The sequence below is a fragment of the Ursus americanus genome, chromosome 4 (genome assembly GCF_024610735.1).
Source record: "Ursus americanus isolate L20-20 chromosome 4, mUrsAme1.1.p, whole genome shotgun sequence".
In the NCBI taxonomy this organism is placed as follows: domain Eukaryota; kingdom Metazoa; phylum Chordata; class Mammalia; order Carnivora; family Ursidae; genus Ursus; species Ursus americanus.
In genome coordinates this window covers 85630223-85642119 of record NC_142130.1, presented here as the reverse complement: position 1 = coordinate 85642119, position 11897 = coordinate 85630223, and the positions used below count along the sequence as shown (strand labels likewise).

At 39.5% G+C, this 11897-nt stretch overlaps 2 protein-coding genes across 2 annotated transcripts; one reads left to right on the top strand and one right to left on the bottom strand.

Moving 5' to 3' along the window:
* Positions 1–5446: 5446 nt before the first annotated feature.
* On the bottom strand, positions 5447–5899 carry KRTAP15-1 (keratin associated protein 15-1). The gene has a single exon (XM_045785697.1). The coding sequence runs from the start codon at positions 5897–5899 to the stop codon at positions 5447–5449; it is 453 nt and encodes a 150-aa protein (XP_045641653.1).
* Positions 5900–9380: 3481 nt separating this feature from the next.
* LOC123784369 (keratin-associated protein 14-like) lies at positions 9381–9931 on the top strand. The gene has a single exon (XM_045785696.1). It carries the CDS (start codon positions 9425–9427, stop codon positions 9929–9931), a length of 507 nt encoding a protein of 168 aa, XP_045641652.1. The 5' UTR covers positions 9381–9424.
* Positions 9932–11897: the final 1966 nt, after the last annotated feature.

Below are 11897 nucleotides of genomic sequence, written 5' to 3'. Positions count from 1 at the left end.
GAAATATAGTTTATGATCAGCCCCATCACTGCCGGTTGACACTAAGAATTGAAGTCTTTTTTTGTGGAGTACACAGAATGAGTCAGACAAATTGAAGAAAGCCCTAAGAATACCCAAAGATATTAAAGCAGAGTCCATAAACCAGAAATTGGTCTCAGTTGGTCTTAATTATCTGAAATATAGTGAGGAGATAATCTGAGTCTTGTTATTTCTCCTTGGTCTGGGATGATCAAAGAGTGAATGTGATCCCAATAGACAACTTAGATGTTCTGGGACTGAGAAACTGGTCACAAAAAATGCCATTTTTTTTTCTCTGACTGTAGTTGAACAGGTCATTACCATTATGAACATCATCACAATTACTACATTCATGTGTAAAAGTGGCATAATATTTACCAAGTAAGTAGCTCAACATTATTTTAGATTTATGAAATATCCATGCATTTATTCAGTAGTCATCACTCATAACACCTTATTCATGCATGGAGTAATACAATATTTTATTTTCACTCTCTTATCTCCATCCCAAATGGGGGATACGTCCAGTGTTCAGAGTTAAGAACTATCCCAAGCAGCTTATTCTCCAGATATCCATCTAAATTGGTGGTTCTAAACAAAGAATAATTTTGCTTCTAGTGGACAATTGGTAATGTCTGGAGACATATGTGATTGTTACAAGGGGGATAAGGGGTGTGCGCGTGTGAGGGAGCAGTGCTATTGGCATCTAGCTGAAGAGGCCAGGGAAGCTGCTACACACATCTTATAATGCACAAGACCCCCCTATCCTGACAAAGTACCCAACACAAATGCTAATCGTGCCGAGAGCTATGGAAACTATAAAGAGAATGAATGCTTGGATAAAGTGCAGGACACAAAGCAGAAAGGTCGAGAATACAAAAGAAAGGCATGACAAAAATAGGGTGGAATATGACAAAAACTAATAAACGAAGCAAACATGAGGAATATGATGACCAGAAATAGCATGAGATGGGCAAATAGATTAAAAATTATCTTGGGGGTGGGGCTCCTGGGTGGCTCAGTTGGTTAAGCGTCTGACTCTTGGTTTCGGCTCAGGTCATGATCTCAAGGTTGTGAGATGGAGCCCCTCATTGGGCTCCGTGCTCAGTGGGGAGTCTGCTGGAGATTCTCTTTCTCTCCTCCCCAACTCTGCTCATGTCCTCTCTCTCTCTCTAAAATAAATAAGTGAATCTTTAAAAGAAAAATTTCTTGGAAATAAATTCCCTGAACATTGCCCTCTGCCTCCATATGTCTCATGTGCACAGCTAGGCCAGAGTCGTGTTCCTAGCAGGACTGCACTGGAGAGATCATTAGCAGAAAAGAAATTATTCTTATGAACACACATAGACATGTACTAAGAGGTTTCCATATTCCAGTGAGCAATCATGAAACGGCTAGAAATCTCTCTTACAAATTAAACTTAAGAATCTGAAAAATGATCTAAAAAAAAGCATGAAAATAATTTTATAAACTGAGAGGAAGATTGCTTACAAGTAAAATTTTAATTTACTCTTGCTTAAAGTCTTATCCACTAATTTATACTGTATATGTTATGAAATAGATACCCTCAGCCCAGATTTTCAAGAGAATGGAGATTGTGGTAGATAACTTTTATGTGTCAGCTGGACTGGCTATGGTGCCCAGTTGTTTGGTTAAATACTAGTCTTGCTGCTGTTGTGAATACATTTTGTAGATTTAATTATCATTTATATCAGTTTACTTTTAAAGAGATTGTTCTAGAATGTGGGTGGGCCTTGTCCAATCAGTTAAGGCCTTAAGAGCAAAAACAAAGGTTTCTTCTAGAGGAAGAAATCCTGCCTCAAGATGGTAAATAGAAACCCTGCCTGAGTTTTTCAGCTCTCTGGCCCACCTTGGAGTTTTGGACTTGTCAGACCTCACAGTCACGTGAGCCAATTCCTTAAATCTCTCTCTCTGTGCGTCTCTCTCTCTATACAAACGTTATCTCTCTTTCTCTAGTCACATCCTCAAGAGAAGGTGTGGCCACACCGTTTTATAGTTTTTGAGAATGTTTTAACCATCAAGAGAAGCTTAGAATTCATAAGGGGGAGAGGTTTACTCTGAAGTAGTTCCTTCCAGTAGAATGGTAGCCCCCCCCACTCCCTCCACAACACAACACACACACACACATAGTGCTTCTCCTTTCTTGTGAAGGGAGAGAAGGTCATAAGGACCACATGTGGACAGTGTGATGGCTTGCCAGAAATGGCGACAGTAATCTTATCCTGTACAATAGGAACATTTTATATGATAGGAGCTTAACAAATGTTTGTTCAGTGAAAGCCTAACCGAAAACAAAAATTTTTGAAGCAATTAGATGAATAAATACACCTCTGAGAGAATACAAATCTCTTAAAACATGAGCTATGTCATCTATTTCAACTCTTATTTAACCTTTCTTCTTTCTGTCAAGCAAAAATATTAGTAAAATACATGAAACAAAGAAAACAAAGAATGTTGGATTCGTGAGGACAGTTGAAAAGTACAGGATACATTTGCTAAACGTGCCATGTTCATGAAAGGATTGGGATACCTGTGGGATTTTGTGCCTCAGTGCCACCGAGGGGACAAGGCAGAAAGTTATCTATGTTTCTCGGAGACTGTGAGTTACGGTGACTAGTATTCTGTTTCTCTTTTAAAAAGCTGCAATAAGTCATTAGTGTTGGCTGAGTGAAAAGAAGCTTCTCTAGGAGCAAACTCTGCTTCCATGGGTGGGCAGCTAGTGTGTGTGTTTCCTCTGGGCCAAGAGGTCTCTAGAGGAAGTGGATGCTAGCAGAAGAAAGCTGGAAGGGGTGGGTAGGAACTGAGAGTGAGGAGCTAACGAGAAGTTGTGAAAGAGTGTGCTAACTTTCAGGTGATCGTTCAGTGCAGAAGGTTCCAGGGAGTGGTATGGGGTGATAACAACATGGTTTCTGGAAAACACACCACGGTCTCCACTAGCGAAAGAGCCAGTACTCAGACACCTGTGAAAACTGAGGATATTCAACAGCAAAGACAGAATCACAAGTAGCACTAGCTAAGTGAAGACTTTTATATTCCTTCGAACACCTTTGAATATCACCAATCTGTTACCTAAACAAAATGAAGTATAGCCAAACTTCCTGCAGTGAGGAGGGATGCCGGGAGAGTTTTAGCTGTGACTCCAAAGAGAGGGGTTAGAAGTGAGATTCTGGGTTCAAATGGTGTCAAGGCAGGAAATTGATTGGGACTGGGCAAACTTATTACGTGATACGTTAGGACTGCTGAGCATAGCAAAGAGAACCTACTGACACAAGTTTCTTGATAAGCAAATGGTCGCTTACTTTGGGCTCTGTTTTTTCAGGTCTACAGACCATTGTGTCCAATAAGCTAGTCCATAGGAGTTTCTTGAAGCATGCAATGAAACGATTCATTGGTTTAGTCTCATCTTTTCCCAGGAAAAGTTTCCTGAAACAAGGAAGTCACGATGACACAAGCGGTCTAAAGCGTGCTGAGAAAGATGACCTGAGTTCTCATTTTCTTTCCTCGCCTTGAACAGGACAAGTCGGGAGCAACGCATGGACGGATGACAAGGTAGAGCAAGGAGGTTAAATCAAATGATCATGTCACCAATGGCCTGTCAAATCACATGACAGGCCTAAATTAAGGGACAAGAAAGAAGCCTTGATGTAGCTGTAAGGCTGGTTTTTAATTTATACTGGATTGGAATTAACTACTAATGTGAGATAAAGATGTTCCTTAATATCTTAATGTGATCGTAGATCTGCCCATGGAATTGTCCAAAGACCCAGGCTGGTTAGAGCCCTCAGGTCAAGTGTGAAATTCAATAGCAGGAGAAATGGAAGCAATTTCCTAATTATGCCCTACTGGATCCAGCATGTTTAATACATTAATTATATTTAAAATCAAAGATGACCATCCAATAATTCTCAATTCCTTCTCATATTCAGCTGTAGAGTTAGAGTTTCACTCAGTCCTAGATAGGGTTTGTTACAGTAATTAATTTATTGATCAAACTAAGTAAAAAAAAAGATATTGAACTTAATTCATGAAAAATTCCATCTTTTCATTTATCATTTCACCATTTATCATTATTTTGACTTATTGTAAATCAAACATCGTGGAAGCTATGAAAATGTCCCTCTCACACTGCCCTCTGCAGGGAGCATAATTGACTGACATCTCCAGCTGCCAGTCTCTGAATCTACCACCACATTCATGCTGACGTCATCCCCTGTCCTCTTCTTGGCCAGTTACTGAGCTTGGCAGGGATACTAAGGCAGGCCCATCTCTGTGAGACACAGGACTCCTTTAATGGGTAACTTACCCAAGCTTCTTGGAACTGCCCCGAAGAGGTTTATTCCAACCCAACATTCCTTCTTGGCTTCTCTCTTTCTTTCCTTCACTGAATTCAGATCTGCATCGTGGTCTGATGCCTCTCCCAGAATTCTCTAGCTACCTCTCCATTTTCCCTGAGAGGAATTTTCTCCAATAAATTTCTTTTAGGTCAAACCCTATTTGGCAGCTGTTTCTCAAAGGACTACAACTAACACATTAGATCAACAAGATTTTTTTTTATATGAAATGATAACTTTTTGGATTGTCAATAATGAGTTTTATGCCATTTCCTCATACTTTTTTTCCCTCACACTTTTTTTTGAAGTCCCTGTTCTTTGTATTTCTATTGGAACTTAATTTTTTGTCCCCATTATTGCCCTTGCTACATGATGGTGAGTTAGAATTGTACGTGTGAGAACTTCATGAAGGCAGGGGACTTATGCCTTTTTTCAGCACAACGCCTGGTTTATAATCAAAACTCAATAAATATTTTTGCAGTGAATGCCTAATTAAAAGCAATTCTAAAGCAATTAAATAAACAAATTCATCTATCAGGGTATGTAAATCCTTAACATGTAAGATATGTCACATATTTAAATTATCCTTTAAATTTCTGGTTTTCTATTCAGTAACATATTAATAAAACCTAAGAAACAAACAAAACAAAACAAAAAGGTGCTTACCTAATGAAGACGGTTGAAAGTACTGGATACATTCAACAAATGTACCATATGAATAAGAAAAATGGAATGCCATAATTCATGGTCGAGAAAAGTTTATTTTAAATGTCAATTCTATTTGAAATACACTTAAGTGAAAGGATCCTAGGAGAAAAATAAGAAAAATCTTAGAGAGTAACGAAGGGGACTCTGAGCATTGACATAAAAATGAAAATTCAAGATTTATCTCATATGTCTGATTTAGAAAAGGTCACAGGCCAAGGTTACTTTGTCCACAGTGAATCACAGACTTCTGGGAGAGATGGCGATGGCAAGTCCTGGTGATGCAGCTAGTCAGTAATCGTGGATATTGGACAGGCTACATGTTAAAGTTTCATGTGGTACAGACATAACAGTGAGATAATGGGGAACATTCAGCAACTTGATCCAAAAAAACGAGAGCTAAAGGCTGGTTGGTAACAAGTTGACTGGCAACTCCTGGAAGAAAAGTAAGTTGGACGACTGAAACTGAACCCACAGCCCAGAGACTGGAAACCAGTGCTTCCACAACCAAGAGACCCGAGGCCAATATTTCCACATCCCAGAGACCCTGTGTAATTTGTTTGGCAGGGACTGAAGAAGATGGAATTCTTTGGGCGGAAGCCCGATGTCTGGTAGGATCTGGCCCCAGCACAGGACGTCCCACAGCTGGTGGGCTCACAGCAGGTCTCCTGATAGCCACCAAAGACAGAGGATCCCAGCTGGCAGGTGCTGGGAGAGTAGACTACATTGCTGGGGTAGAAAGAATCATAGGTGGAAACTGGGTATCCCAAGTAACCTCCAAGAGAGCGGGAGGAGAAGTTTCCAGGGCTGCAGTTGTAATGCATGTCGAGTTCTGGGTTCAGCTGAGTTGCAGGGAGGTTTGGTGAGTGTGTCTGTTACCTTCTACTGGACGCTTATATGTTCTAGCAATAGGTTAGTAGCATGTGTCCATTTTAATAAGAATGCTTAATTAGTCTCCAGGCAGAATGAAATACACTAACCTTCAAAGGCTTTTTTTTTTTTTGAAGGCAGACTTTTAAATGAAAGGATTTCATTAGTTTTTCAAAGCAATTTTTTTCATGAGTAAAGATGTCATCTGTCATTCAATTAGCTTGGGTACATGAATAAAATCGTATGGTAATTGTCCCTATACGATTGGTGTTTTCTTTATCCTCTCCCTTAAGATATTGTATCGAATGGGTACCACAGTGAGAACTTTGCTCTGTTTAAATTTCTAAAAAAATACTTTGTAGTCTGGAGGGGATATTTATTTTATTCCAAGTTTAGGAATCCAGTTGAGAACAGAAAAACCCCCCACAATTCATAATATCTGTTTCATCTCCCAAATCTTGTGGACCTTATAGAGGAAATAACCCACTAAGAACTCTTAATTGGTAGAAAAGCTAAATGAGTGTCCTGCACATTCGGATTTTGGTTTTCTCACAGCACAAGTACCCAAGCTGCTTTTGTGTGTATAAGTTTTTGATTTAAGAATGAAGGGTCTGGGGGCACCTGGGTGGTTCAGTCAGTTAAGCGTCTGCCTTCAGCTCAGGTCATGATCTCAGAGTCCTGGAATCGAGCCCTGCATCGGGCTCTCTGCTCCTCAGGGAGTCTGCTTCTCCCTCTCCCTCTGTTTCTCCCTCTCCCTCTACAGCTCCCCCTGCTTCTGCTCTCTCGCTCGAGTGCTCTCTCCCTGAAAGAAAGAAAGAAAGAAAGAAAGAAAGAAAGAAAGAAAGAAAGAAAGAAAGAAAGAAAAGAATAAAGGGTCCAGGGGCTCCTGGGTGGTTCAGTCAGTTAAGCATCTGCCTTCGGCTCAGGTTATGATCTCGGGTCCTAGGATAGAGCCCTGTATGAAGCTCCCTGCTTATGGTGAGTCTGCTTCTCCCTCTCCCACTGTCCCCCTCTCCCCCCCACCCCTGCTCATGCTCTTGCTCTCTCTCAAATAAATAAAATCTTAAAACAAAACAAAACAAAAAGAATAAAGGGTCCAATATTTGCAGGAGTACTTTGAAGTAAAAATACTGAAGTCGAGGAATCCTTGCCCTGCAGTTGATTTGCTTTTTGATAGAAGTCACTGATAAATTATCAAACACTCTTCATCCCCATAAAGTTTAAGTAAATTTTTGGTAAGATCGATGCTGCTGAGAACAAAAGAATAAGCACTGCACATAAAAAAATGGGCCTTTGTTCTCTTAGTTTCCTTTCATAGGGTAGGAATTTTACTACAGAAGGTAGAGAAAATCACGAAATTAGGGAAGTGTCTACTCCATGCAGACTTCAAAGAAAGTCAAGTGTTGGAAGAATTCATAGTTATAAATGATCTTTATAAGTTGAAATAAGGGTGGGGGATCAGAACAGATGATAATGTGAAATAAAGAATGAATGTGTTTGGGACCTGTGACACATGTATCAAGTGACATATATATTCTGCCTAGAAGACTAGTATCGTAAGTATTTTTCTAGACCCTCCCATCAAGTGCATCATTGACTACCACAAGTAGAGTAGTGCATGGGTGCAGGAAATGGCTTAAAATAACCTGTGGGAGTGGGCAAACCTCAAAGACAGCCATCTCCAAAAATTGATATGTTGTCCAATGGAAATGAGCTGAGATTTATTCTAGAAAGAACTGAGATTACTAGGTGAAAGTTTTAAGGGAAGATTCAGCTAAAAATCTAAAACAAGCCACTTTTGTAGCTAATGAGATTTCCATCTTGAGGGCACTGGGAATGTCTTGTCAGGATATTGTAAATGGGATTCCAGTCTGGTAGAGGACTGGAGATAATTGCTAAACTTCCAAATGGTAAACTTTACGGGTCTGAACATTTTGAGCAGACAAATTGGTTTTTGAGCATGTTTCATTGATCACTTAATATAGTTTGTCTTCTGTTTCTAAAATAAATGATTCTTATTTATTAGGATTTTTAATTATGAATAGCAAAAAGCATTCTGCTAGATCCCAAACCTTCCCATTTTGTTTGTGGATAAAGTATTGAACATCAAAACATCCACATAAGTATTTAACTCACCTAAATTGAATTTGCCCGCTTGCTTCAATGTTATCCACTCTTGTACCACAGCTATTTCTGTGGAAGAATAGTCTATGAGTCAGATATTAGGTAGGTTTTGGATATTCTTTTCTCAACAAAATGGAGGCTTTTGCACTCCAACACTTTTGTTCAGAAGTGGAAGGGAAATGCTTTAGTGTGAAAGGAACAAATCAAACGGTACAGAAGCCACAGCAAGATAAACCTTCTCAATCTCTCCTCTTCCTCAGGGTATCAATCTTCATTACCTTACTACACAGAGGTGGAATACAAGTCATAGAACCAGAAAAAATATGACCATTATTTTAGAAATTTTGTAATACTTGTCAGAAACACCTGAAAACAATTTAAGTCAAAGTGATGTATGTTGCTTTCTGAGGCAAGGAAGAATCTCCTTAAGATGGCTCCTCCGGTCCAATACTTCAAGGCAATTACCTTATAAACTTTCTTTAGAACAAGAACATTTTCCAGGTTCTGGGGAATTTTTTTAGTGATCCACACTGCCTCTGATTAGAGATAAAAAGACATGGGGCATTTTTGCCATGTTTTGTGATTTTTACTGCTTTTTCAGCATCTTAGATGAATCCCCTCTAACATTCCAAACTAATGTAAAGCAATTTTAATATTTGACTTATGCCGCAGTAAACACACTCACACAAAAGAAAGAAAAACTAAAGTCGACTCTTAGTCTGCATACAGTTTAAGCAGAAACATGGTAAATAAGGGAACCTCAGTTAATATTTCGCTGAAGCCATTCAAACTGAGATCTGATTAGAAAAAAAAATCCTCATACATCTTGCCATTACCACTGCTGCTTCCTGATGACACTATTCATTAAGTAAACTTGCTTGGCAACAATCAGTGTGTGTTTTTGTTTAAAAGAAAGGACTATGAATAGATCAGTTAGTTAGCAACTTGGCTATCCAGATGGCAACAATTTTGAGGCAGATTGTGAAAGGGGTATCAATTATTTTTAATTAAGCCAGCTTTCCTCATCGCAGACACTGTCTACCTCTGAAGCAGGTCTCTGAGCGATCTGCGGGGTGACCTTTGGTAGAGGGAGATGACTAATAGCTTTGAAGATTCAACACTATTTACCTGAATTCCAAGGCACATGCATTACTGCACTTTCCAGTTGTAAAACCACAAACACTACATATGTTTGATTATGACGATCTTTTCAATTCAATTCAAAGCAGAAGGTAATCTGTTTTTATGTGTCACGTGGATGGCACACCCAATGATCAGGGTATATAAATGCCCCAGTCCACGAAGTGGCATTCAAACTCAGAATCTTCTCATTGCACAGCACATCTCCTGTCACCATGTCTCACAACTGCTGCTCTGGAAATTTCTCCTCCCAGTCCCTTGGGGAATACTTGAGCTACCCAGGATCCTTCTATGGTTCATCCTACCCCAGCAACCTGTTCTGCAGCACTAACCTCCGCTCGCCCAGCACCTGCCAGCTGGGTTCCTCCCTCTACAGTGGCTGCCAGGAGAACTTCTGTGAGCCCACCAGCTGCCGGACGTCCTACCTGGTATCCAGACCTTGCCAGACATCCTGCTTCCCCTCGAGGACCTCCACGTTCTTCAGTCCCTGCCAGACGACTCTCACTGAGTCGCTGGGCTTTGGCTCCAGCGGCCTTCAATCTTTTGGTTGTGGCTCTCCCTCTCTGGGCTTTGGACTGGGTGGTTTCCAATCAGTGGGCTGTGGTCCCAGTGCTTTTTCATCTCTGGGTTGTAGATCCAGCTTTTATCGTCCACTCCGCTTCTCTTCTAGAAGCTGCCAGTCTGCTTTCTACCAACCAACCTGGGGATCTGGCTTTTACTAATCTTATGTTTGAACATAATACCTACTGTGTCTAGCAATTTACCACAATACCAACTATGTCAGGATCCATGGTATCTGTTGATCTCTGTCCTATCATTAGCTTACAAATTTGACTTGTACTGTTAGCTACTATGGTTTAGAAATAATTTGAATTCCGGTAATTGGAAAATACATTCACTGAAGAAAGATGCCGAAACAGCTTTCTTATAGTTATATAGAGATGTAATATTGAAACATATTTCTTTCTTAATATCTTTCTTACTATCTCCTGGTTATTTCTCCTAGTGCATTTGTTTCAAATTTTACAAAATGGAAAAATGTAAGTTTAAATAAAAATATGTTACATGACATTCACATATATGTTTTCATATTATTTGTTTGCTCTGTGTCTTCAAAACTATTTCTAAATATCTGACTGGATATTTCTGTATTTGTATTTATCATTCAAAAATTTTTTACAAAAGGGGCACCTGGGTGGCTCGGTCAGTAGAGCTTCTAGCTCTTGGTTTCGGTTCTGGTCATGATCTCAGGGTTGTGGGATTGAGCCCCATGTTGGGCTCTGTGCTCAGCACATAGCTGGCTTCTCCCTCTCCCTCTGCTCTCCCTACTCGTGCTCTCTCTCTAAAATATATACTTTAAAAAATAAAATCATCAATTGTTTTTTTGGTTTGAAAGAAATCATTTTATCTTTAATATCTACTCCATACCTTCATATGATAAAACCTAGAAAAACACTTTTAAGACTATGAACCATTGTGGCCCTTTGTTCTGTATGGGGTTAGAAATTTCTATGTTTTTATATAAAATAATTACAAATTGTAATGGATATTAAATACACCACATAATTTTGGAAAGGAGTCTACTCTCATAAAATATACCCTAAAGCGCCTGCAAAAGTGGAGTGAAGCTCTCCAGTAGGAAGTTAGACGTTAGTGAGTTAGACTTGGTGAGGGTTCCCGTCACCCCACTCAACTGACATAAGAAATCAAGTCCCAAGTGTTGAATCATCACGTGGTACACCTGAAACCAATATAACACTGTATGTTGCCTACACTGGAATTAAAATAAAAACTCAATAATAATAATAATAATATAAAAAAGAATTCAAGTCTCTAAATGAAATATCTAACACATTCCAACATTTATTAGTAAGCAGGCCCAATATAGTCAGTCCTGTAGGTTTGATGAAATCCCTACTTGCTCCAGCTTTTTGGTTGTTTGGTTAATAACACTTGTTTGAAAACAACAACAAAACAAGACTCAAGACCAATGCAAATATTCTATTGTTATCGCATTCAGCTAAATATCCAGGCAGCTGATAACCCGGGAATCAGCAGTTCTGCCCCAGACTTTTATCCACTAAGTCAAGGACAACATTACTAAGGGCACGGATGACTAGATTCTTACCCACAGGGAAACCATACGTCTTGGTTCATTCTGTTTGTCTCAGTATCCAGTCACATTTGGTGACAGTCTTAGATTTTTTTTCCTACTTTTTATTTATAATGAATGATAATTGAATTAACATAAGTGAGATTGGTTTGGGACCCTTCCACTTTGGTCATGCTTGTAGCTCGTGGAGTATAAGATGCATGTAGAGTGAGCGGTGGTTTTACTTTAACCAACGTTAAATCTGGAAGAAAAGTCTTCTAACCTTCCTTTGTTCGTACTTTTTTGAGTAATATAGAACTATCGCTTTGCTTTCAAAGACAGTGTGCAGAGGGATCACTGAAAGACAAATTACACTCAGATACAAGCGGTAGGACTGTTCACACATTCAAATCCTGGCGATGGGTCATTTGTTTTTCTAACCTAGCCATAAGTACTGCTATGGCTCTTTCCGTAGGCCCCAGCATGCAATAATATACACCAAGTTACCAGTAGGTGGAGATAGTGAGAAATTTGAGAATTACTGATGGGTTGTGGATGGAAATATGAGCCTTAAACTGAGGCTGCCACACAGCATA